Source organism: Equus quagga, chromosome 12 (genome assembly GCF_021613505.1).
Source record: "Equus quagga isolate Etosha38 chromosome 12, UCLA_HA_Equagga_1.0, whole genome shotgun sequence".
NCBI classification, from domain to species: Eukaryota; Metazoa; Chordata; class Mammalia; order Perissodactyla; family Equidae; genus Equus; species Equus quagga.
Window position 1 is genome coordinate 59399023 of NC_060278.1, and position 27487 is coordinate 59426509.

Sequence of the window (27487 nt, forward strand, 5' to 3'; positions counted from 1 at the left end):
CATAATATAATTCAGATTCTTTTCAGTTACAATGTGCTATGTTTTCAAATATGACGTTCTAGTATTTGAACTTACTGCATACCTGTTAGAACTGCACAGATACCAAAATTGAGCTGACTCTGTCTTAATAATTTAAAAAATGGATTAATACCTTCATATTTGTGGTTGATTTTAGTACACCTTCCTGGTTTTTCTTACAATGTGCTGTGGACATACTAACCTACAGGTGCAGTGCATCCAGCAGTTGATGCCAAGCTTAACTTGGTAGTATTGTCCCAACTACTCTCATTTCCTGATAATCACAGAAGTGGGAGGCACCTTATTATGATATAGCTTAACTGCCTTATTTAAAGATCAGGACACCAAGGGGTGGAGGCCTCATATGACTTGCCAAGGTACTTCTTCGTAAGTGGTGATCTTGGCCCCCATCTCCTGTCTTCTCCCAGGTTTCTTCCACCTCTGTGGCCCTGGTCATCCACTCACCTGTCCCATTTGTCTCTGAAGGATTTACATTGTTATTATCTGGAACAGTCAGACCATGTACAGGTTTTTAAGGAATTTAGAGCATGGGCACCACTTCTAGGTCGGAGAGCTTCCTTGGATGGGAAATTCTCTTGTAAGAGAACCGGTGAAATGATAGTTTGACATCGCTGTGTGTGCCAGGCAAAGTCACATCATGCTCTGCGGTGGTCCCTCTGCTTGTCCTCTCGGCTTCAGCTGCCTGTGTCCTGGCTCATTCTTTCACCCCTTCTGAAACAGAAACCAAAGGAGCTCTTAGGATACTTTATGTTTAAATTTAGTGGACAAATGGCAGCACCTGGACAAAGCAGGTAGGACAGTGGTGTGCTTGCGGGGAAAGCTGTCCTAGAACCCACGTTAACTGGGGCTTTTTCATGCATAGTTGACTCTGTACAAACTGATTGACACCTTTGTGGGTCATCTTTCCACTGACTCATAATTTTTCTCACTCTGGAAAAAGGTTTCTGTACACCCAGTATTCTCTAGTTAAAGCTGAAAATTCAACTCATCATATTTACACAATAAAAAAAAAAAATCCATTCTGCCTTGTTTTTAATTGCAAATTCCACTCCAGGGACCAGTTCTCCTGTTTAGGAGGCAGCCCGGTGCCTTCTCCTAGAGAAGCAAGTGCAGTCAATTATGGTAATGAAATGTCAATAAATATAAAAATTTAATACAGTCCGCTCCGGGTGAGTGGCAGATGAGGACTTGCCTCCCAGACAAATTTGCTGCTGCAGCAAATATTAAATGCACCTAAAAGAGTAGCTGGTTGCCTGAGAGCTCTCCAGCAGAAAAGGGATGGAGCATCGGGTACCAACTGGGCTTTCCCATTATGCTGTAATCGCAGCAGCAAAGCCGAGCCAGTGCTATGACGGCCATCCCAACGTCTTAACTTATTATTATAAATGCGACTTTTTATGCCCCCATGAATAATCTAAGATTGGTCATCACAGCACCTTTTGTTTAATGAAGAAGGAAATAAGCCTCTTTTGTTTTCCAAATCAAATTATTCTTCTTAGAAATAAGATCATTGCTGTCTTTAGAGAGAAATGTATTATCATATGAAAACAGTTAGTAGTCATCTGTCATAGTTTTTTTAGGCAGCAGCAAACTGAAGAATAATCTATATGTGATTCTTTCGCCCTCCACAAGCGTGCAATCTTGAACGATGATTACTTTAAAATGTAGCCTTTTAAAAATAGAAACACATCACTGCCTTTATTTTTCTCTCCTACTAGTTAATATCACTGTACACACAGATGCTGTCCTGGATTCACTTTTTGTGGACAGTTTATTTTTCTTTCAATTTATTCATGAGAGTTAAAAAATTTTAATCTTACGTGCTAATATAATTTCACAATAGAAAAAATATATGTATATATATACCAGTAAAATTTAGGTGGTCAAAACCTATTGCCTACAAAACTTATCAAGATGATTAGATTTCTCAGAATCATTATACGTTTTATAGTAACAGACTGTGTCTCAAACTATTTTCTTGGGAAAAGCTCGCTCTGTTATCAACCCCTACTGCAATCTGTTTTTACTCACAGTTCCTAAGAGTCTCAAGGGAAATGTGTATTTCTGATTCTGGGAGTCATTAAAACTGTGATTCTGTGTTGCAGGTGGACTATTCCATCATTGCCTCCCAGGCTGGGGCCACCCTCAACAATCTCATGAGTCATGCACAGGAGTTAGTGGCAAAGCTTCGTTCTCTGCAGTTTGATCAACGAGAGTTTGTGTGTCTGAAATTCTTGGTGCTCTTTAGTTTAGGTAAGGAATCCTTTTCTCATACTACGTACGACCAGAGGTTGCTAAATGATGCCCAGCTCTCAGTGTGGGGACCTCAAATGTGTTTCATTCTACCAAGATAACACCCGTCTTTTCAAATCGTGAAATCTTCCACCGTGAATATATTTGTGTGTCTACATTTCTGCATGATTCATAGCCCTTTAGTGGATAAGTTGGGATGTGGAAAAGGAGTTATGAGACTGGAGTCCTGAATTTTCTCCCCTAATGGCCCTAATGAGTAGGCAGCACTGATAGAGAGCTGTGACAGAAGATTTAATGGAGACAGCTTAGCAAAGACGGATAGTATCAAATTTTAGCCATCTCTCTGCTGTTGATCGTGTCGATGTGCCTTTTATTTCAGCTTGTTGCTACTGCTGTTTTTATTCTTGTAAAATATGGATAGTAATTAAAAACCTGTTTCTTAAATCTATCAGGATTAACTAGAGAATGTTTATAACCACATGCACCCCATGCAAGTATAAAAGATGACGGTTGTCAAGGGGCGAGGATGCTTCTTTAGGAAAGCTTTGGAGAAGAAAGATAACTAAGCAAGACAGATTAGCTGAATCAAGGTTCTCAGTGAGTCAGTTGAGAAAAATCACCACTGCTTGGAATAAAAAAGGGATTAAGGAGATGGATTTTTATTGACTTCAAAGGAACAGATTTTTCTGCCTGTCCCATACTTGATTTCTGTATTTTGTTGGCTTAATAAAGCCAACTTAAATAAACTTTTTGCCAAGTGCATTTATTACTTATTGGCAGACAGCTGAGGGAGGCAACTTCCCTTGGATGAAAAAAAGTGCAGAAATCAGATTTACCAACATATGTTTTTTCTTTAGCCTTCAGTTATAAGATAGTTGTGAATTCATAGCCTAAGAAATAAAACAATAAAACAAACTCCAAAGCAAAGCATATGTGTCTACTCTCCAAATTTGGTACTTTCGTTCTAAAATTCTTCTTGACAGCACCACACAACTGTTGCTAATAAAGGGACAGTTTGAAGCAATAGAACCAGAGTTAATTTTTCACATGTAGTCAACATTTAAAAGAAAAAGAACATTTTCATATTTTGGAAAATGTGATAAATATAGCAAAAAGAAATGTTACTCAAAATGTGAAAAGACAACAGAATTTCATAGATGTGGTGTTCAAAGGTTCCCAATGCCAGGACTGGATCCTGTGTGGTTTCTGCATTAACCACAATAAATAAGAAAGTTCTATTCAAATAAGTCTCCAGCTTTTACCCAAGAATAGTTTTGAGGAAATCCAGAGGAAGATAGCATGAGCCTGCTTGCTGTACTCTCACCAATTATTCTGGTTCCTGGCAAGATCTTAGTCTTTTCAACTAGAACATTTGATGAGTAATTAAATGAAAAATGTGGTAATATATGTGTAAGAAATCTGAGAGCATCTTAGCAATAAAATATTTACGAAGCGTCATCTCACTTCAATGGTATTTTAAATTAGTTGAATAACTGTATTACATTTGAAGATGCAGAAATTAACCGTGAGCCATGTTTAATTTTCATCGCTTTTATCTTTCCTTCATCATTTTTCAAAATTATTATGTTTTCTGCCAATACTATGGAAGAGTAGATAAGGGCGGGGGTCGGGGGGAGGCGGGATCCAGAAGTGCTTTCAACCTATGAACCTCACAAATTATCTTCCTGAACGATTGGGCTTAGTATTTACCGGAACCTCACCCACATACTCTCTTGCTTAGTGAGTGTGGTGACTGTTTTAGGAGCCTGGGCACCAGTGAATGATGAGCCAAATGTCTCTTAACACTATGCCTGTTTGTTGTTTCAGATCAGAGGTAAATAGAGTTTGGGCCAAGAGTTTATTTTTAAAGAAGCAAGGAAAAATGTAGCTGACAGTAAAGTTCAGATCGTTTCCAACTTATGAATGGAATCCTCCCCCCCCCCCCCGCAGAAACAATAAATAATCAATCATTTGGGGACAACTTTTCGAAGTATATGGATAGTTAACCTTTATGTTCTCAGGCTAGCCCTCAAACACCTCTTTTACCCATGATGAGAATGACATCATACCAGGGCCACCCTTGAAAGCGGAGCCCAAAAGTCTAGAAAGTCTAGAAAAAAGAAAGTCTAGAGGCAGTACTTGCTGTCCCAAACCCTCATAAGCCTTGAGCCACCCGAGTCTGAAACGCGTTACATTCTGAGCCCAGCCCAACCTTGGGCCACTCTGATTCTGGAGAGAAAAGAGGACTTGCTGGATGGATCAGAGGTCGGGCTGGGTGGAGGGAGGGCTGCAGCAGCGTTCTCTTGGTGGGAGATGAAGCAGTGTTTTCTAGACAGATTTGGTGAGAGGAAGTAGGGCGTGAAAGTAAGCAGGTGCAGCGTGCTAAGCCAAAAGAATGGCTGGCACCCAAGCATGAAGGCGAGAAAGAGCAAGACGAGTTCAGGGAATTGTTAGTAGAGGAGTATGGCTTGAGGGAGCAGCAGAGCTGGTTGGAGAGGTAGGCAACAGCCTGGTCATGGAAGGCCTCAGACTCATCCAACAGAGACCTGCTGAGCGCCTCCTGTGTGTCAGGCACTGAGGTGAGCTCTGGGGATGTGGCAGTAAAGAAGCGTAGGTGCCACGGTCTTCATTCTGCAGGCACGTAGGAAGGACAGCAGGATCCTTTGAAGGGTGGTGAGGTGGGTAACGTAAGTCGATCTGCCTTTCCGCTAGCGATGTGGAAAGTTGCCTAGAGAGCAGCAGGGCTGGAAACTGTGTTCAGGGGTGATTTTCATGCCCCATGGGGATAAACGAGATGAGGGAGATGAACAAGTTACAGGATGCACATCACAGGTGTGAAGGAGGTGGAGAGGGACGAGTCTAGGATGAGTCTCAGGTTTCTGGTGCTTTAGCCAGAATAGAAAAATCCGCAGGAGCAGTGGCTGATCAGTTGAGTCAAGGCAAGTTCCAGCAGCAACCATTCTCCTCCTAAAAGTCGTTCTTCACCAAAGCTGACTCCGTATTCTATGAAAAGCTAATGACAGGGCTGAAATAAAAAGTAGCATCGGCGAAGATTCTTCCCATCTGCTGCCTGAATCTTCTCCTCCTCCAATTGCATCCATGAGCAGACATTAATTAGTTAATCTGGTCGAAAACAGAAATAAAAGTAAAAGGCGCCCCCTCTCTCAGGGCATTTCTCTGCGTGATATAATAGACTCTGGAGGCGTGGATTCTGCCAGTTGTAATGCTTTCTTCGAATCCTGTTAAATTACCTTTTTTTCTAAATTTTTTTTGCCCAACTATGAGATAACATAATTTGAGCCCATTGATAACTTGGCAGAAAAGGAGATATTCTAAGTTGGCCAGTTAAAATTGATGACCCAAGAGAGGCCAAAATAAAATTTTTAATGTTTATTTATTGGTTTGTACTCTCACCTTCTTCTAAAAAGAAATCAGAGTGACTGATGAAAGGGAATTTGCTGTCTGTCCCCAACCAATGCAAACAGAAATCTCACAGAGGGAGAAGTGCCTAGGATCACCACGCTCCAATACTGTCCTTACGGCGTGCGTTCCAAAGACGAGCAGATTTCCCATAAACTGTATCTCCTGAAAACGAATGCAGAACTGGGAGGCAGTCTCCTGGTTTTCAACGGCAGCATCCTGAATAATGTCCTTACGCGTCCAAGCTCATCAGGAACTTTAATGTGGCTTAAGTGCTCAGAGCAACAAGTAAGCAGAGTGTGCCAACGAGCAGGTTACTCTGGCCTTTGGATTTTCTTAGCCTGGAGACTCTCTTCTCTGGCCAGCCAATATTTCCGAAAGCGCTTCTTTATATTCAGCTGAGTTAAAGAAATTTGTTATTCTCTTTGAGTGGATTTCTCCAGCTTAAAAAGTAGCTCATATTTGCCTCGAGTCTCTTTATGTTTAGGCTCTGTAAGTCCACTGAAACAGGTGGAAGATTCCGTCCTGTTCTGTGAGTGCTGCTGTGCAGTGGAATTCTGTGTTCCGGTCTGAGTCTCAATTAGGGTTAGAAACTGACTTTTACTTTCCTCTGCGTCTCAGGTCTCTAGCACATTGCTCATACACAGGAGGGAGTTACAGATTGTTACTCATGAAATAGATGCATAAACACACTGACTTAGTTTCAAACTCAAAACGAAGGCTTTATCGAAGTAGTTTGTGATATGTCATGGGAGATAGTTAGCCGAAAGTCACCTCGCAAGTGCTGGTTTGTTTCCTGAGACTAGTTTCTCCAAAGGAATTTCGAACAAATATCTCCTCAAAATTAAATTGTTTCTTTTATCAGTTTGCATTCTCCCAGTTGATGAGAGGAGATGTTCGTTTATAAGCTCATTGGGAACGCTGACTTGCGGAAAGATTAGAAAGAATATTAATGGCTAAAACCAGGTGATAAATGGGTGTCTGTTCCAAGCAAATGCAAGACCGGAGGCTTTCAATCCCTGTGAACTAACTGTTGAGAGTGTTGTATGGCTCCCCATTGGCACTGACGGAATCCTGCATACAGAAACATGGATGGAGAAAATCATATCTTTATTCATCATGGCAGCTCTTTGCTTCGCCCCAAATTTCCAAATTTTAAATGTGGTGTTTGATTGCACCATAGGACATTCCAAGGAAGATTCATCCACACAGAGGCAAACGCCCCAGAGAAGATGGGTTGTGGTTGCCTTGGAGAATGACCCAACTAAGAAAGCTACTGCCCGTTAGATGCCCCCATCAAACTGCCACCTGAGCCCCCTCTGTGGAGAAGCACTGAGTGCGCAAAGGGCATAGTTCAAGAAGAAAGCTGGCTGAGGCGGCTTTACTTCATCCCCAGGTTCAGTTCATGCATTCTGTAGGGTCAGACCACCCCTCTTCATCTTAAAGAGTGTGAAGCACAGTATCTTAAATATAAATGACCATCCAAACAATGGCTGAAATGTCCCAGAAGAAAACAGTATTTGCGTGACTTGATCCACAATTGGAAAGGGTTTTGAAAATGGATGGATAACACCTTCAGGTCTTAAAAGACCTTTAAAATCATAATTTGTGGGCTGGCCCAGGGGCGTAGTGGTTGAGTTCACATGCTCTGCTTTGGCAGCCTCGGGTCCACCACCTCAGATCCAGGGCGCAGACCTACACACAGCTCATCAAGCCATGCTGTGACAGCTCCCCATATACAAAATAGAGGAAGATTGGCATAGGTATTAGCTCAGGGACAATCTTCCTCAAGCAAAAGAGGAAGATTGGCAATGAATGTTAGCTCAGGGCCAATCTTCTTCACAATAAAAAAAAATCATAATTTGCAAGGAGAAAATGAAGTAACTCTAAGACAGAGCAAAGCATTTTTCTCCTTGTCTGTGGTGACTATTTTAAACTATTCAAGACTTTCACTAAGCAAAGAGGGCCTCTGTGGTTGTTCTGGTGTCTCAGTGAAGCCAAGGCCTTTCGCCATATTAATAAACTACAGGACCCAGGAACACAGGAAGTATATCTGGTTTGCTCCTAGAATACTACCTGACATAGAGTAGGTCTTTAATAAAAATCTGTTGCATCCATGAATGAAAGAATGCTTTTTCTTTATAATTTTTTAGGTTAAAAAAAAAAGTAATGGAAACTGGAAAAATTAGTCAAAAAATATAAGCATAAAATTTGAAGAAAGGGAGCCTAGAAAATTGACCCTATGGATAAATATTAGAGAGGTTGGCATCATCTATTTGAGCTCTTTGTGATGTTACAGGGAGAAAATTGACAAAAGTCACTTGATGGTCATCCTCTTTCCCTTTGGTGACCATTGGCATTAAAAACCCTAAAGTAGAAGAAGAAGAGCCAAGGTGTCTAGAAGGCTCAGAGGGTGACGCTCCTGGATGGGGAGGGAGTGAATTAGTCAACTCTGTCTTCAGGTAGAACCTTCCAGTTTGCTAAAGGATTCTACCGTAACTCTGCTCGTGTAATGTGATGTTAAAGTAAATAAAGTGGCACCGTGTTTACTAGCTGGAAGATGTGGATGATTTTGGTCTTTTAGGTAAGGAAATTTATTTTCAGTGATTAGTTTTCCAATAGGCTTAGTTTTTGATATGGTTGGTATTTTTTCCGGATTTGAATTTTGTCCGGTGCTTCTGCTTTGGCATTTAAGTAGACGTCTGTCCCTTGTCTTCCCATTCCTATGGACACCATTTCTCCTCCCGGCTCTTAATATCAGCACCTGGCCAAGATGCACTGTCAAAGCTCCCTGCAGGGCCGTTGGTGGAGCAAAATGCCAAAAGGGAGACGGGCTTCCTGTGACCCGAGCCCGGTCAGCACCTATGATGGAGCCACCACCGAGGTTGGTGTGTGCCCTCCTGTAGTAAGAAAAGACTTTGCCATGCACAGCCCCCTCATCCCATCTGCTCGGTTGTTCACTGCCCCCGAGAAGGATGTCCTATATCTGCGAATCTGAGTCCAGATATTGGCATGGCACTGCAGCGTCAATCATGAAGAGAGTTTTCAAAACCCACCTCCTGTGCGGAGGAAACCATTTGCAGATCACCTGCTGAGTGGCCAGTTATGGGCTGTCTGGTTGGAACGTGGTGCGGCCTGGGCGGTGCTCAGGACTCTGCACCCTGCCCTTCCTCAGATCCCTGCGTCCTCCCCCTGCCCCCCAGCACTTCTAGAGTAGCCTGGAAATGTTGTAGGACACACCTTTGGAGAAGGGAATGCAAGGGGTTACAAAATAGAAGAGGATAAATGTTTTGCCCAATTCTCCCACAGATGCCCGACAGCTTGTTGGGTTTGAGTTTTTGGCCGTGAGACTAAGTGTCCCTGTTGTGTCAGATGACTAAGAAAGCACGGTTCTGAGCAAATCAACAGGAACAAAGGGGAAAATGAATTCCCTTTCTGCTTTTTTTCCAACATTAAATTCGGTTAATAAAAGGTTCTAAATCCAACAGACAAATTTGATCCCAGTGATTAAACGCTGTGTTTGCAGTGCCCAAAGCAAAATGGACTCCACTTTTTAAAGCAGAAGGGGACCCGCACCGAGCCTGTCATTTGCCGTAAAGTGAATCTCCAGCTATACTGGAGGGGAAAAGGGTGTCTGTTCCCATGGCTTCGTTGACTGCCTTCCTCTGGAAGTGACTTAAAAGCTTCAGAAGCGGGGCAAACCAGGAAAAAATGATATCTGTGCATCCCCGTGTGCGTCTGAACGTTAATTCAGTTCTGAACACAGCAGTCTGCATGGCATAAAAGTCTGCGGAAGAGATGGTCTTCGAACAGCAAAAGCCAATCTTCCTGTTCTCTGGTCGTTGTCCTTCCTGGGGCTGACCACAATAATTGCTTTCTTAGAGACTTCCTGTAAATAGGAGCACGCACACACGCTCACACACACCACACACTGCAAACACTCACATTTACACAATCACACATGCACACACTCTCACGGACTGGCCTACCAGGTCTAGAGGGGTACATGCACCTCACATCTGGAAAGTGCATTGGGTAAATTGTTCCTCGTGCAGTCAGAGCAGCAAAGTGCCATCCCAGGGCTCTTCTGAGACTTGGCATGCAGTGTTGGTGTTCACCTTTTCGTATATAATATTCTAATTTAGACAAACACTCGCTAGACACTTGTCAGATACCCACACGTATCTTCATACTCATGCCTCACTGATGGATATGCAGCTGAGGGCCACACTGGCGAATAAGCTTTTTGTAAAATTTATGTAATCATTTGAAATTCAGAAAGGATTGATTAGTATTCAAGAATGCCCCCGTTCAATATTTACACCACAGAGATTTGGCAGAGGCAAATAATGGCACATAAAGTTGATGCTTGTCTTAATTAAATGCAGTATAATAGGTGTTGTGTGGATTTTTTTTTTTCTCCTTTGAGTGAGCAAAGCAGTTTAGCCAAGACCAGATATAATTCATTTTGGAGTTCTAAGTTTGAACTTAATCAATACGTATTTACAGCCATGGAAGAAGCGATTATCATTTGTTATCTGCTGGCACAAGAATATAATTGCTTAAATAGCATTTATTTAGGCATGTTTCTGAATAGCTTATGCCTAAAAATATTTATCATTTTTTAGTTGTGAATACCAATATTGTCATTTTGCTAACTACTGCTATTTAGCCAGATGATTTTTCAGAGCTGTATTGGCCTGGAAACTGGGGATAACCTGCGAGGAAGTGAAGTGAGAAAGCTAAGCGCCCTGGTCGACGTTAAACTCAGCTTCGCCAGTGCCTACCGCTCTGTTACAGTCTCAGGATTAAGTGCTGGCCTAGTCTTGGCTCCGAAGAGGTTGGTTGGTTAACCTGGCCAGCTCAGATCCTGCACACCAGTTAACTCTAGACACCCGGAGCCTCTGGGTCTGTTCTAGAAGGAAGCCAATCCATGACTCACAGCTGAGTCATCGTTAATCCTTCTTTCTAGTTTACTGATAAAATCCACTGAGTTCAATCTTGAGTTCTGGCTGTGTTTGGTTAAGAGGGTTAAACTCCAAACAGACCAGTTCTAGCCTGGAACTAAGAACAAATATGAAAGTTAAGGCCTTTCGTCATTTTGAAACATTAAATTGTGCAAAATAGATTGAGTGCCTACTATGTGCAAAACCGTTGTACTAGGCAGTGTGTGAACTGGCAGCATACAGTCTTTCCCAAGAGAAGGAAGCTACTCTGTGTGATGCAGAACTTCACCGTGGACCCTGGGGACACTGTTCGGTCAGAGCACCGTGCACCAAGCAGAGTTCCCAGCACATCATGCCATCACAGCACTGCGAACACAGTCGTCATTGCTTCTCTTCTCATCCTTTCTGTTCCTTACCTCTGCTGAACCAATGAGTGGTCCACACATGCGCTAGTCTCGCAAAAATGCTATTTTGTCAATGGAAAGGCCATTCTCAATGCTCACATTACACAAATCTGACAGTGATCAGAGGCATGCAAAGATTGGAAAACTGTTCATGGGGTCACCTCCAGGAGCCTCAGCAGGGGACACTGTCCTTAACCCCCATACCCAGAACTACCCCGATTTTTGATAGAAACTTTGGCTTCAGCCCTGAAAAGACGCCGAATCCTAGAGTTTTCCCATAGAAAAGAACCTGTGACTGGCCAAGTCCAACCACCTCTCATTTCTGGATGAGGAAGTTGAGACTGACAGAGGTTAAGTGACTTGTCCATAGTCAGGCAGAGTCAGGATTTGAACTGAAGTTTTTGGATTCCACACAACAGGAAAAGAGCACAGACTTGGATTTCAATAACTACTGAAATACTGCTTTTGCATTATTTTCAAAATTAGATCTAGATATTTCTTGGCCACCCTTTTTAACTAAATCTAAAACTGTCACCATTGTGATGTGTAAAAGTAATTTCCCAGAAAAGTGAAAAAGCACATTACCTTTCATTAACGTTACATATGGCTCGTCTGCGCGAGCTGTGTCCTGGGCATCCCGGACTTTGGGGTCAGGGGCCTCCCCCACCATCCCTCTCACTTGTATTCTCCCATCTTCCCTGGGGGTGCATAGAGCTCTGTGCCATCCACAAAGGTCAGGGTGACCTGAGTGACAATGCTGGCCTCAATTTAAACAATTCTGCTTAATCCCTTGTGGGAAATGGCCAGACTCTAGTTGTGTATCATTTTGTCCTGTCTCGATAATACGTAAGCATTGATAGCACACCTGACATAATCCTTTCTCTCTGCAATTGGTCCTAAGAGAAAATAATTATTATATTAGGATTTCTATCATCTTTGTAGGACTTTTTTATTTAAGGCACAGATCTTTTTCATTTTTAAAAGTTTTTTAATTGTGGTAAAACATGCATAACATGAAATTTACCATTTTAACCATTTTTAAGCATGCAGTTCAGCGGCATTAAGCACATTCCCATTGTTTTGCAACCATCACCACCATCCATCTCCAGAATTTCTTTCGTCTTCCAAAATTGAAACTCTGTACTTATTAAACAATAACTCCTCACTCTCCACCCACCAGCCCTTGCAACCACCATTCTACTTTATGTGTAGAACTTTTTTCCTTAGAAAGCATTCTTTAAATATAACATAACATTACAAGTTACAGTAATTTTACGGATCATGAGTAGATTCAGAGATTATAGCTAATGTGCTCAAGGCCACATAGTTCCGGGTCTGAGGGAGCCAATAACCAAGCCACGTTTTCTGATTTCAGACCTGTTGTCATCACTCTGTACTACATATGAAAGGAAGTCTTATGATTTGGGTCTGGAAGAATAATGCATGATGTAGGAAGGGAGGGAGAGGGGAGGCATTCATAACTCATTCCTTACTGCTGGGGTGCTGGGCCCCAGTGGCAAAGACTGCAGGCTTGAGTTCAGATTCTTGTTTTACTTGCGTCTTTAGGCAAATTAAATCTCCTCTGTTTCCCCATTGGTAAAATTGAAATGATAATGGTCAACCTAAAGCATTGTTGTGTGAGGGTTAAATGCAATAATTATTATGAAGAACTTAGCACAATGTCTGGCACATGGTACCAATCTGTTATTATTGACAACATCTGTGTTTACATCAGCAAAAGTCACATAAGTGAAGGCTCCTTATCAGGAAATTCCTCTCCAATGTAAGTGTACGGATTATATGGAAAAGGTTCTTCCTCGTGTCAGCAATACCTGCTGTATTAATTCAGGACCAAGTCCTAGTTTAAAATCTTTGATCTGCTAACCAAAGCCACCATTATTTCCTCTGACATTTTGAAATATGTCAGAGGAAGCAAATTCAAGTCACTTCCCTTTATTTCATCCACCACAAATCCCAAAATCAAGCCAAAGTCAAATAATAAACAATTAGTCCTCTTCCTAGGTTGGTGTGACCCCAGATAATGACATTCTGACCAACAGGAGTGGCTGGGTTGACACCTGCTCTCTGCAGAATGTGTATACCAGGAAATTCTTCAACTTTTTCGTCAAATTTTCTAGAATTATAAATGCTGTATAGTCAACTTTATCTTAAAAGGTCATAAATCGTTCTTTCAGACTTACTAATACTTAGTCCCTAAATCTAATGGCTAAATAGAAATTATGACTTCAAACATACAAAATGGAAGATTTTACTCAGAGAAGCCTATTTCTTTTGGAAGTAAAATCCTGGCTAACTTATTCCTTCCAGGGAAGTTGTTGGAATTAGAGAACTGAAAGCTTTCAGAGAAATTAGCTTCGTTCTTTATTTAACAAATTTTAAACAAAATAATACGATGCCTTGTTCATCATAGTTATTAATAGTAATTATATAATACTAATATTAGCAGATTCTCCCCTCTCTCATATTGTTAGCTTCAAACTCGGGGGTCTGAGTGGAGTGGGACAATAAGGAGTGGAGATTAAATCATGAACTTGGGTGTGTTTTAAGGTATTTTCGTAGTTCAGAGATGTATGACGTTGGAGTCCAAAGTCCTGGGTTCCACCCCCTGGAAGAGCAATGACAAGGGTTTGGAGAAGGCATGGCTGATGTCAGCAGGATCCCAATTTAATAAGGATGTGTACGTCTATTGTGAGCTTCAGCTTCCTGGGCTGTGAGACGTGGACACCGTATCTGCCTTGCTGGGTGTTCCTGAGGTTCATCCTTCGTGTCTCAGTTCAAGATCACCTTCTCTGAGCGATCTTCTCCAACTTCACAGACAGACCCACACTGCTTCCTCTGGATTCCTTTGGCTTCATACACAAATCTCCCCTTATCATATTATTTGATAATTGTTTTGTAGGTCCTACAAGAATGCCACTCTGTTTTCATTCTGTTTTCCCAGCACTTAGCACCAAGCCTGGAATATAGTTCATATTCAAAACTATATGTGCTTAATGAGCGTGTTCAGTTATAACAGCTACCTGTCCTTGTCTTCCATGAGCACAGCATCTTATATGTGTTGTTTCTAGTCCTCGCTGCAAACCTTAAACCTTAAGAGACAAGTAGGGTTAGCCATTCCTGTCTTTCTTCTCTTCTTGATATCAGAGAAGTCAATGAACTACCCCAAATCACCCAGTCAGAAGGCAGAACAGAGAGTTGCACACGTCAGACTCCAAAGTCCAGATTTTCTCCACTGCTCCCTCTGCTTTTGGATGAAGTGATTAAGTATGTCAATCACAAGCCGCTATACAAATGCTTGCCATTTATGGTGATGATAACCCCTTCTAAGTAGACCAGTCAGGAACCTGGAGGAAAGCGGATCCTTCTAGATCTTTCTTGAAAGTTACCTTCTCAATGATTGGCAATGCCCCTCACCAACATCCCGCTCAAGATTGCCAAGTGTGGCGTCATCCAGGGCTGCCTTCCCCTTACCAGTTTCAGCGATGGGTCTGCAAGTTTTACCCCTGCCAAGTCAGAAGCACCGTTGAAATTACAGGGTCCTTCTCTTTCATGCTGACCTGCTGATGGTGCAGATTTTCTTTTCGATGTGAAGAAGCATCTGGTGTCTGAATTCCTATCTTCTTACCAATCTTTGTTGGGAGCAGAGTCTGATAATTTATCAGAGATTCTTAGCCTAGATTATTAACAGGCCCTCCCTTTCTTAAAATTGCTAGCTTCAAACTCTAAGGACTGGACTTCCTACGGTGGGAGAATAGGAAAAGGAGAGGCAAAGACGAATTTGAGCATGTTTTTAAGTATCTTAAGAAACCCAAAATAAAAGTTTCATCATGGACTCTTTAGTATGTCCCAGATACTCATAGTCAGGGTAGAGTTTTAGTAATTAGCAATTTCTTTTAAAATTAAAAAATTTATTGTGATTGCTTGCCACAAGAAATTATAGGGCAAATTGGATAACCACATGTGCTGGCATCTGTCCAGGACCGCCCGTATCAAAAGAGATCAGGGTCCATGAATACTGTAACAGTATCATTTCTAATTATAACTTCAAGGAACTTCCTCTCTCGAAGAGGTGGCTGCAGAAATTTATTCTTATCTTACAAAAGAAAAAGGCTCTTAGGATTAACAAACAATTTACCCTTTTTGCTCCATGTTATGTTTCCCAGATTGCTATTTTTATTCCTGTAGTTCTGGAATCCTTAAGAAATCCAGAGCCAGGATCATCATTTTCACCGATCCATAGCGTTTCATTATACAATGTCCTCTACCACTTACTGAGTCAGTCTCCAGGTGATGGATATTTATTACAAACTACGCTAAGGGAACATTTTTCTACATTTGTTCCTGTACATATGTTGCTGGTCACTCCTTTGCAATCCTAGAAATTGCCAAATTCTTCACCAAAGTGGCTGTACCAAATCACATTTCTAGCTGCAGTAACTGAGCGCTCCCAATATCATCATCATTATAGTTAAATTTCTGTCATTATTCTGTTTTAATTTTCATTCTGATTACCAATGAGTTTAAGAATTTTTCATTTGTTTCTGTAAAGTACCTATTCATGTCCTTTACCCATTGGAATGTATGCCTTTCCATATTGACTTGAAGGCCCCTATTCCATAGATAGATGATAGATAGATAGACAGACAGATAGATAGATAGATAGATAGATAGATAGATAGATAGATAGTAAGGCTAGTTTGGCTTTTCATTTCACTCTATTTATGCATCTTTTCTTTCACAGCAGTAGCCACATTCATCAGTATTCTCCTATGTGGTTTTTGCTTTTTGTAGCTTTTTTTAAATTGAGATATAATTGACATATAATATTGTATTGGTTTCAGGTGTGTAACATTGATTCGATATATGTATATATTGTGAAGTGATCATGATGATGTCTAATTAACATCCATCACCACACGTAGTTACAAATTTTTTTATTATCGTGAGAGCTTTTCATATGTACTCTCTTAGCAACTTTCAAATCCAGCATTATTAACTATAGTCACCATCTGTACATTACATCCCCAGGACTTATTTATCTTATATATATATATTTTTTTTCCCAAAATTGGCACCTGAGCTAACAACTGTTGCCAATCTTTTTTTTTTCCCCTGCATTATCTCCCCAAATCCCCCCCGTACACAGTTGTATATTTTAGTTGCAGGTCCTTCTAGTTGTGGCATGTGGAACGCCGCCTCAACGTGGCCTGACAAGCGGTGCCATGTCCGCGCCCAGGATCTGAACCAGCGAAACCCTGGGCCGCTGCAGCGGAGCACGTGAACTTAACCACTTGACCAGGGGGCTGGCCCCTTATTTATCTTATATTTGTAGCTTCTTTAAGAAACCCTCCCTTACCGTTGAGTTCATAAAATGCATTCTCCGTTAGCATCTTTCCAAATATATTAAAACACTGCTTTTCATATTTAGATCTTTAATGTGCCCAGAATTTGTTTTTGTGTACAATATGAAGTAGACATATGTTTTTATTTTATTTTCCTCACAGGTAGTCACTTGTCCCAACTCTGTTTATTGAATAACTTGTCTTTCTTACTGTTTTTAATGCCACCTTTCTTACCTACTTAAAATCCATATACATGTGGGGCCTCTTTCTAGACTTTCTATTTTGTTCCATTGGTCTGTTTGGTTATTGCAGTGTTAATTCCACATATTTTAACTATTCTTATTATAAATCCTCATATCTGGTTGAGCAGTCCTTCTACATTTTTTAAATTGAGGTCATAATAGTTTATAAAGTTGTGAAATCTCAGTTGTCCATTAGTATTTGTCAGTCACCATATATATGTGCCCCGTTACCCCTTATGCCCACCTCCCAACTCCCTTCCCCTCTGGTAACCGCTAATCTGTTCTCTTTGTCCATGTATTTGTTTATATTCCACATATGAATGAAATCATGTGGTATTTGTCTTTCTCTGTTTGGCTTATTTTGCTTATTAGCATAATGCCCTCAAGGTCCATCCATGTTGTTGCAATTGGGACTATTTTGTCTTTTTTTATGGCTGAGTAGTATTCCATTGGATATTAGATGGATAAGTACCCTACATCTTCTTTATCCATTCATCAGTTGAAGGGCACTTGGGTTGCTTCCATGTCTTGGCTATTGTGAATAATGGTGCAATGAACATAAGGGTGTGTAAGTCTCTTTGAATTGTTTATTTCAAGTTCTTTGGATAAATACCCAGTAGTGGGATAGCTCAGTTGTATGATATTTCTATTTTTAATTTTTTGAGGCATCTCCATACTGTTTTCCATAGTGGCTGCACTAGTTTGCACTCCCACCAGCAGTGTACGAGGGTTCCCATTTCTCCACATCGTCTCCAACATTTGTTGTTTCTTGTCTTGGTAATTATAGCCATTCTAACAGGTGTAAAGTGATATCTCATTGTACTTTTGATTTGCATTTCCTTGATGATTAATGATGTTGAACATCTTTTCATGTGCCTGTTGGCCATCTGTATATCTTCTTTGGAAAAACGTCTGTTTGTGTGCTCTGCCCATCTTTTGATCTGGTCGTTTGGTTTTATGTTGTTGAGTTGTATGAGTTCTTTATATATTTTAGAGATTAACCCCTTGTCAGATATATGATATTGCAAATATAGGTGGGTTATCTTTTCATTTTGTTCATGGTTTCCTTTGCCTTGCACAGGGTCTTTAGTCTGATGATGTCCCATTTGTTTATTTTTTCTTTTGTTTCCCTTGCCCACGTAGACATGGTATTCAAAAAGATGCTGCTAAGGTCCGTGTCAAAGAGTGTACTGCCTCTATTTTGTTTTAGGAGTTTTATAGTTTCCCATCTTACCCTCAAGTCTTTAATCGGTTTTGAGATAATTTTTGTGTATGGTGAAAGATAATGGTCTACTTTCATTCTTCTGCATGTGACTGTCCAGTTTTCCCAATACCATTTATTGAAGAGACTTTCCTTTCTGCATTGTTTGTTCTTGGTTCCTTTGTCAAAGATTAGCTGTCCATAGATTTATTTCTGGGCTTTCAATTCTATTCCATTGATTTGTGTGTCTGTTTTTATGCCAGTACCATGCTGTTTTGATTACTATGCTTTGTAGTATATTTTGAAGTTACAGATTGTGATACCTCCAGCTTTGTTCTTTTTTCTCAAGATTGCTTTAGATTTTCAAGGTCTTTTGTTGCCCCATACGAATTTTAGGATTCTTTGTTCTATTTCCATGAAGAATGTCATTGGGATTTTGATTGGGATTGCATTGAATCGGTATGTTGCTTTCAGTAGCATGGACATTTTAGCTATGTTTACTCTTACAGTCTGTGTGCATGGAATGTCTTTCCATCTCTTTATGTCATTATCAATTTCTTTTAATAATGTCTTATAGTTTTCATTGTATAGGTCTTTCACCTCTTTAGTTAAATTTATTCCTAGATATTTTATTCTTTTTGTTGCAATTGTAAGTGGGATTGTATTCTTGAGTTCTCTCTCCGTTAGTTCGTTATTAGAGTATAGAAATGCAAGTGATTTTTGTAAGTTGATTTTGTACCCTGCAACTTTGCTGTAGTTGCTGATTATTTCTAAGAGTATTCCAATGGATTCTTTAGAATTTTCTATATGTAAAATCCTGTCATTTGCAAACAGCAAGAGTTTCACTTCTTCCTCGCTAATTTGGATTCTTTTTATTTCTTCTTGCCTAATTGCTCTGGCCAAAACCTAGAGTACTATCTTGAATAAGAGTGGTGAGAGGATCTGGCCCCATGGCCGAGTGGTTAAGCTCATGCATGCTCTGCTTTGGTGGCCCAGGGTTTTGCTGGTTTGGATCCTGGGTGCGGACATGGCACCGCTCATCAAGCCGTGCTGAAGGGCATCCCACATGTCACAACAAGAAGGACCCACAACTAAAAATATATAACTGTGTACTGGGGGGCTTTGGGGAGAAAAAGGAAAAATAAAATCTTTAAAACACAAAAACAAAAACAAACAGACAAAAAAAAGAGTGGGCACCCATGTCTTGTTCTTGTTCTGAAAGGGATGGCTTTCAGTTTTTCCCCGTTGAGTATGATATTGGCTGTGGGTTGGTCATATATGGCCTTTATTATGTTGAGGAAATTTCCTTCTATCCCCATTTTATTGAATATTTTATCATAAATGGCTGTTGGATCTTGTCAAATGGTTTCTCTGCAGCTATTGAGATGATCATGTGCTTTTTATTCTTCATTTTGTTAATGTGCTGTACCACATTGATTGATTTGCAGATGTTGAACCATCCCTGTGTCCCTGGTATAAATCCCACCTGGTCATGGTATATGATCTTTTAAATATATTACTGTATTCAGTTTGCCAATATTTTGTTGAGGATTTTTGCATCTATGTTCATTAGCGATATTGGTCTGTAATTTTCCTTCTTTGTGTTCTTGTCTGGCTTTGGGATCAAGCAGATATTGGTCTCATAGAATGTGTTAGGAAGTGTTCTGTCTCCTTCAGTTTTTTGGAATAGTTTGAGAAGGATAGGCACTAAGTCTTCTTTAAATGTTTGGTAGAATTCTCCAGAAAAACCATCTGGTCCTGGACTTTTATTTTTGGGATGTTTTTGATTACTGTTTGAATCTCTTTACTTGTGTTTGGTCTATTCAGATTCTCTATTTCTTCTTGGTTGAATTTTGTGAGGTTGTATGAGGCTAAGAATTTATCCATTTCTTCTAGATTGTCCAATTTGTGGACATATAGTTTTTCATAGTGTTCTCTTATAATCCTTTGTATTTCTGTGGTATCCATTGTAATTTCTCCTCTTCATTTCTAATTTTATTTATTTGAGCCTTCTCTCTTGTTTTCTTAGTGAGCCTGGCTAAGGGTTTGTCAATTTTGCTTATCTTCTCAAAGAATCAGCTCTTAGTTTCATTGATCCTTTCTACTGCTTGTTTTGTTTCAATTTCACTTATTTCTGCCCTAATTTTTCTTATTTCCCTCCTTCTGCTGACATTGGGCTTTGATTATTCTTCTTTTTCTAGTTCTGTTAGATGTAGTTTAAGATTTCTTATTTTAGATTTTTCTTGTTCGTTAAGGTGGGTCTGTATTGCTATGAATTTCCCTCTTAGGGCCACATTTGCTGCATCCCATATGAGTTCATATGGTGTATTTTGATTCTCATTTGTCTCCAGATACTTTTTCGTTTCTCCTTTAACTTATTCATTGTTCCATTGGTTGTTCAGTAGCGCATTGTTTGGTCTCCACATGTTTGTCACTTTCCCAGCTTTTTTCTTCCTTTCTTTCTTTCTTTTTGAGGAAGATCAGCCCTGAGCTAACATTTGCTGCCAATCCTCCGCTTTTTGCTTAGGAAAACTGGTGTTGAAGTCCTCTGCTCTTATTGTGTTGCTGTTAATCTCCTTTTTGGTCAATTAATAGTTCCTTTATGTACTTTGGTGCTCCTGTATTAGGTCCATTTATATTTATAAGTGTTATGTCCTCTTGATGGAATGTCCCTTTTATCATTATATACTGCCCCTCTTTGTCTCTCATTGCCTTTTTTATCATGAAGTCTACTTTGTCTGATGTAAGTATGGCAACACCTGCTTTCTTTTGTTTGCCATTAGCTTGGAATATTGTCTTTCATCCCTTCAGTTTGAGCCTGTGTTTGTCTTTAGCACTGAGATGTGTTTCCTGGAGGCAGCATATTGTTGGGTCTTGCTTTTTAATCCATCCTGCCACCCTGTGTCGTTTGATTGGAGAATTCAATCCATTTACTTTAGACTGATTATTGATATATGAGGGCTTAATGCTGCCATTTTATCACCTGTTTTCTGGTTGGTGTGTCTTTCCCTTGTTTCTCGTCCTGTGTATTTCAGACTGCAAATTCAGTTTAGTGGCTTCCTAGATGGTTTTCTCAGTTTTCACTTTATTTATCCTTTGTGTCTCTGTTCTGATCTTTTTGTTTAGTGGTTACTGTGAGGTTTGCATAAAAGATCTCATAGATGAGAGAGTCCATTTTCTGATAGCCTCATATTTCCTTAATCTAAGCAGGTTCCCTCCCTTTCCTCTTCCCCATCTACACTGTTGTTGTCACAACTTATTCCATTTTGTGTTGTGAGTTTGTGGTTAAAATGAAGTGATTATGCTTATTTTTGATGTTTTCCTTCCCTTTATCTTTAATGTTATAATTGTTTGCTAATCTGTTCTGGTGCAGAGTTGCAATTTTCTGATTTTTGTCTGCCTATTTATCTTCTTGATCAAGGCTTTGTAACCCCCCCCCCCCTTTTTTTTTCAGGTATAAAGGCCTTCTTGATAATTTCTTGTAGGAGGAGTCTAGTGGTGATGAATTCCCTTAGCTTCTGTTTATCTGGGAAAGTTCTAATTTCTCCATTGTATCTGAAGGATATTTTTGGCTGGATAGAGTATTCTTGGCTGAAGATTTTTGTCTTTCAGAATTTTGAATATATAATTCCACTCTCTCCTAGCCTGTAAAGTTTCTGCTGAGAAATCTGCTGAAAGCCTGATAGGGGTTCCTTTGTAGGTTATTTTCTTGTGCCTTCCCCTTAACACTTTTTCTTTGTCATTGACTTTTGTCAGTTTTACTAATATGCATGCCTTGGAGAAGATCTTTTTACATTGATGTAATTAAGAGTTCTATTATCTTCTTTTACTTGTAATTCTAGTTCCTTCCCCACATTTGGGAAATTCTCAGCTATTATTTCTTTGAACAAGCTCTCTGCTCCTTTCTACCTCTGGAATACCAGTAATCCTTTTGTTGCATTTCCTAATTGAGTTGGATATTTCTCAGAGATTTTCTTCATTTATTTTTAGTCCTAATTCTCTCTCCTCCTCTATCTGAAGCATTTCTATATTCCAACTTCTAAATTGCTAATTTTGTCCTTTGTAATATCAGCTCTGTTATTTAAGGACTCCAGATTTTTATCTCTTTCCATGTGTTTTTCATCTCCAACATTTGTGATTTGCTTTTCTTTATAGTTTCAATCTCTTTTGTGAAGAATTCCCTCTGTTCATTAATTTCTTTCCTTATTTCATTGAACTGTCTATCTGAGTTCTCTTATAACTCATTGGGTTTTTAATGATAGCTATTTTGAATTCTCTGTCATTTAGACTGTAAATTTCTGTGCCTTCAGGATTGATTTCTGGATGTTTGTATTTTTCCTTCTGATCTGGAGTATTAATATACCTCTTCATAGTATTTGATGGAGTGGATTTGTGCCCTCACATAGTGGTAGTATCTGGTTGCAGACTCCACCTGCCACCGCTAGGGTTGTTGAGGGTGGGCAGGAGCTGTGTATTCTGACCCCATTGCAATCCCTGCCAGCTGTGCCTGTCTGAGCCCGGACCACTCCCTGGGACCATGATGGCACTCTGGGGCTCTCCCACCAGATGAAAAAGTGATCACACAGGGGCTCAGGGCTGCCTTCACCTATTCCTGCGGTCACACTGAGGTGCACTCCCACCCTCGGGACTGCAGCAATACTGTGGGCACTCCAGCTGGGAGAGCAGTCACACATGTATACAGGGCTGCCAGAGGGCTGGAGAGTGCTCAGCTATCTCCACCACCTCTCTGGGGGCAGTCCATCCACCTTCAAATGTGTAGCTGCCTGAGTCTTTCAGGAGTCCTGATGTGCTGTGTGAGTACTCTCCATTGATCAATGAATGTCCATTTAGTTGTTGTTCCAGTGGGAGAGAGATAATGGGAACATCTCACTCCACCATGTTGCTGATGTCACTCCCCCCTCACCTTTTTATTTCAAAATAGTCTTAATTATTCTTGTGCTTTGCTTTCCCATATAAATTTTAGGATTGATTTGCCATATTCCCAGAAAGAACCTGGATGGGATTTTGAATAGAATTGCCTTGTATTCATAGATTAATTTGGGGAGAATTATTATCTTTATAGAATTGAGCCCTTCCCATCCATTAACATAGTTTATCCTTCTTTTAGTTGGGTGTACTTTGGTGCAGGTCCTTCAATAATACCTTGTCCTTTTCTCCCCAGAGGTATCATTTGATATTGATTTATTCTAGCTAATTTATAGAGTTTGATGTTATATTGAATGCAAACTTTTTTCTAGTAGATTTTCTTTGGTTAATATACATGTACTTAATTTTTTTTAAATATTGAACTTGTGTTTAACAAAATTGCCTAATTTGCTCATTTGAAAGGGCTTTTCTATAGTTCACCTTAGGCCTTATATATAGATAATCACAATCTGCAAATAAATACAGACTTATCTTTTGTCTTTCTGATTTCCTCCTGTCTTATTCTTATCAACTCGACAGTGTTGACTTGAATCTGTGAGAACAAGCCCTCTTGCCTTATTCCAATCTTTAATGGCAATGCTTCTAAAGTCTCACAACTTCCCATAAAAGGTTTTGTCTATTTTATTAGCCTTCTTTTTAAATAAAAAGTTGTTGGTCTTGGTGATCCTTTATTTTTTTCTTTACCTTCTATGTCATTAAATCCTGTTCTTTATTGTTTTGTTGTTCTCATTCTAGCTTCTTGAGGTGAACACTCTGTTAAAACTATTTCAGGCACACATTTCACTTTGTTATTTTTCACAAAAGAAGGTGTTAGAAAGTTGCCACTTGGCACAGCCATAGTCATAGCTGCAGAAGTTTGGGTGTGGGAGACTTCCTGAGACGTGCAGGCCTGCTGCAGGGTTGTGCAGATCACTCTGCATAACTCTTCAGGGCACCACTTGCATCATAGTCTATGTCAGTGCCCCCCTTAAAGTTGCATGGTGCACAACCTAAACAACCCTATCTGGTGGCCCTATATTCAGTTCTAAATACTTCATCATCTCTATTGTGATCTGTTCTTTTAATCCATGATTTATTTAATGGCAGGCTTTCAAATTTCCAAAGAAATGAGCGTTTTGATTCTTGTTTCATTTTTGGATCATAAGTTGATTGCATTATGAGGCATTAATATTATTGATTCTTTGAAATGGGACTTCCTCTGTGATATGATGTTTGGTTAACTTTTATAAATGTGGCGTGTGGACTTTTAAGTACAATCTCTGTTAGGTGACACTTTATTTATTTATATCATTCTTGATAATTTTGTTATGTCTTCTTGATGGACTATTTCTTATATTACTATAGTGTCTCTCTTTTCCTTTCAATGATTCCGTCTTAAATTCTACTTTGTCTGGCATTAAGAGTTTTATCAGCTGTTTAAAATTGATATTGGCATGTTTTCCCCATTTCTTTATTGTCGACTGTTCAGTTGATTCAGTGAGGTTTCTTGTGTTTCTATGATTTAGGTGGGTTTCCTGCAAATAGTATTAGTAAACTTTGTGGGTTTTTTAATCCAGTCTATAATGTCTCTTTATCTTTTCATTTTGAGATCATTCTAGATTTACAGGAAGTTGCAAAAAAAGATTGTACAGGGAGGTCCCACATACCTTCATCCAGTTTCCTCAATGGCAATATCTTGCATAACATACTCAGTGTAAAATAGTCACCATAGTCACCAGAAAAATGACATCGCTGGAGTCCATGGAGCTTATTCCATTGTTCAATTTGCTCTTCATCAGTTTTATATGCTCTCACTTGTGTCTGTATTTGTGTGTGGTCATTGCAATTTTATCCCACATGTAGATTTGTCTACCCACCAACACAATCATGATTCAGAACTTCTCCATCACTCTTTGCTGCCACCCCTTTATCAGCACACCCACCCCTTCTCTCTATTCTTGACCCCTGGCAATCCCTAATCTGTTCTCCATCTCCATGATTTTGATACTTAAGAATGTTATATAAATATAGTTATACAGTTTTTAACCTTTGGGAAGTGCCTTTTTTCACTCAGCAATATTCTCTTGAGATTCATCCATGCATGTGTCATAGTTTGCTACTGTTTATGGCTGTGTAGTATTCCATGGTATAGATGTATTACAGTTTGTTTAACTATTCATCTGTCAAAGGACATTTGGGTTGTTTCCAAGGTTGCATTTCCTGGGCAGTATGACCAGTGCATTTGTAATCTATCTTTCAAGAGGTGAGTTTGCTCTGTTTACTGGTAAACCATCCTGGTCTTTGTGTATGCACATGTTTTAAATTTTGCCTCATCTTGGATGATGGTTTAGTTGCATATCAAGCTTCAGGTTGACAATACCTTCTCTCAACACTTGAGAAGTCTCTTGGAAGTCTAGGGCCTTTTCTCCCTGGTAACTTTTAAGGTTCTCTCTTTATTGCTGAGGCCTTACACTGTCACTACAAAGTGTCTAAGAATCGATTTGTACCAGAAGTGCACATCCAATTAGATGGTACTGGAAAATTCTCGGTCATTGTCTTTTCCTGTGTTACTTCTGTGGACACCCTCTGCTGACTCCTGGTAGACGTCCTAGAGTCTCTCAGTCCATCTTCTATGGCTTTCTCTTTCACCCTTCTCCCCCCTCTTCTTGCCATGCTGCTTTTTGTGTTAACAATCTTCTAATTCTTTCTTCAACCATCTCTAGTCTACCATGTATCCCATCAACTAAATTTTTGTTTGAGTAATTATTTCTTGTTTTAAAGATGTCTAATAAGCTATTGTTAAATTCTTGCCTATTTTGTTTAATAATTTTTTTTGAATGAATAGTATCCCTTTACTCGTGTCTTGACTACTCTAAACTAACTTTAAAGTTTTCATCTGACTTTCCACAGGAACAGTTTCTTCCTGAGCGAGTTGATGCTTTAATTGCTTTTGTTGACTCCCGTAGCAATGTGTATCTTCATGGTTTTTCACGTTGTGATTTATAGTGTGGCTGGAGAGAGACTTCTGGGGGTGGTTATCGTTTCTGTCTCATTCTCTTTTCTTGCTTTGGCTCACTTGGTGTGCCCTGCTCTTTATTCAGCGTTTTGGTATTTGCTTCCATTGAGCGCTCCAAGATCCCAAGGTCAGAGCCAGGTCTTAAACGGCATTTAGGCGTCTGCACTGTGGTGATATTGGATGTGGTCCCGGTCCAGTCACGGAGACGGTGGGTGACCTGCCTCGGGTCCAGTCCAGGGATATTTTTTGCCCTGCTGCCATTGTGGTTTTTTTTGTAGCCTCCTTTTCTGGAAGGAGCAGTGGAGTGGAATCTCTGCCCTAGGCCTGCCCCAAGCCCTGACTTCACACAAGGCCTGACTGGCTGCCTGACACACAGCTCGTCAGTTCCCTTCACCTTCCAGGAGCCGGACGCCAGCCACTGTGCACCATTTCAGCCCTGGCCCTGCTCTGCGTTTCTGTTCTGTTTCTGACAGAGATGTTGATCTTGGATTTGAGCCTGGCTGTGTCGTTTTCTCTCGCTTTATATTTTTCTGTCAATGATCTGTTTGAAACAGAAAGGGTGCATCAAGATATGAACTCGCTGAGACATCGTGACTGAGGCCCAGCAGATCTCTTCTCTTTCCAAAAACCCTGACATGCTGCAGCCTTCCCCTGCCACTGCTGCCACCACACACACGGACACACACACGCACCCATCCAGAAAAACCTATGAGGCCAAGATCTCGTATTACAGCCCTCCAAAGTGGGACTCCAGTCTCCCCTTCCCAGGGGATGTCACACGGTCCTGTAACCCCTCCTCAGCGTGCTGTGTCCCCCAGCAAACTGAACGACTTGTTGCTCCTGGAACCTGTGCCATATCTTCCCATCTTCCTCGGCCCCTGTTATTGAAATGACACTCAAAACTTCCCCTAATCTTTCAATTCCTGACAAACCCTTCCCTCCCTCACTGAGGGACTTCCCCAACCGTCCTTATTTGGGAAATAATTTCTCCCACCTATTAACCCACTGTGTTTTTCAATCTCTATGACAGCATTTGCCATAATCTGTAATACTATCACAAAACGTCTGACCCACCCTCAAAGACTTGGAGTAGTCTTATATTGAACGTGTTCATAAAAGTAATTTTTATGAAGAAACTACTATGTGCCAAATGCTGCCCAAGACACGTTAGGTACACTGTTAGTTCATTTAATTCTTTCGCCAATTATGAGGCGTGTTTATGAGGAAAGATCTGCTCTTTTTCCAGATGAGGACACTGAGCTTCAGTAAGCTCCACAGAGTCAGCTAGCACGTGGTGGAGGGAGGGACTGTCCATGCTGGCTCACTCCACAGCCCTTCTCCAGCCACCGGTCCCACTTTGTCTCGCTTTTTTTCCCATGCCCAGGACTTGTGTGATTGCTGTTTCTGCTGCTAGAACGTGAGCCTCTTAGGCCACTGTCCGTGGACCACCTGTGTCAGCATCACCTGGGGTCCTTATGAAAAGAGCATATTCCTGGGACCTCTCTCAGCCCACCCAAGTAGGATAATCCAAGGATAGGGCCCGGGAATCTGCATTTTAACCACCTCTTAGGTGATTCTCAAGCACTTTAGGCCATAACAGTAATTGCTACACCTGGTTTGCTCCCTAGACTCGTCCGGGCGGTGGGTTTATAATGTCCAGAACTACCAAATCAGAAT

General features: G+C 40.4%; 1 protein-coding gene across 5 annotated transcripts in view; it reads left to right on the forward strand.

Moving 5' to 3' along the window:
* The window catches only part of NR5A2 (nuclear receptor subfamily 5 group A member 2), a 130899-nt gene that overhangs the window by 74359 nt on the left and 29053 nt on the right, over positions 1 to 27487 (forward strand). For all 5 annotated transcript variants that reach the window (XM_046678072.1, XM_046678073.1, XM_046678071.1 and 2 more), the window contains one exon: positions 2145 to 2292. In XM_046678072.1, coding sequence (XP_046534028.1) covers positions 2145 to 2292 — 148 coding nt within the window. The remainder of the gene's footprint in view (positions 1 to 2144; positions 2293 to 27487) is intronic.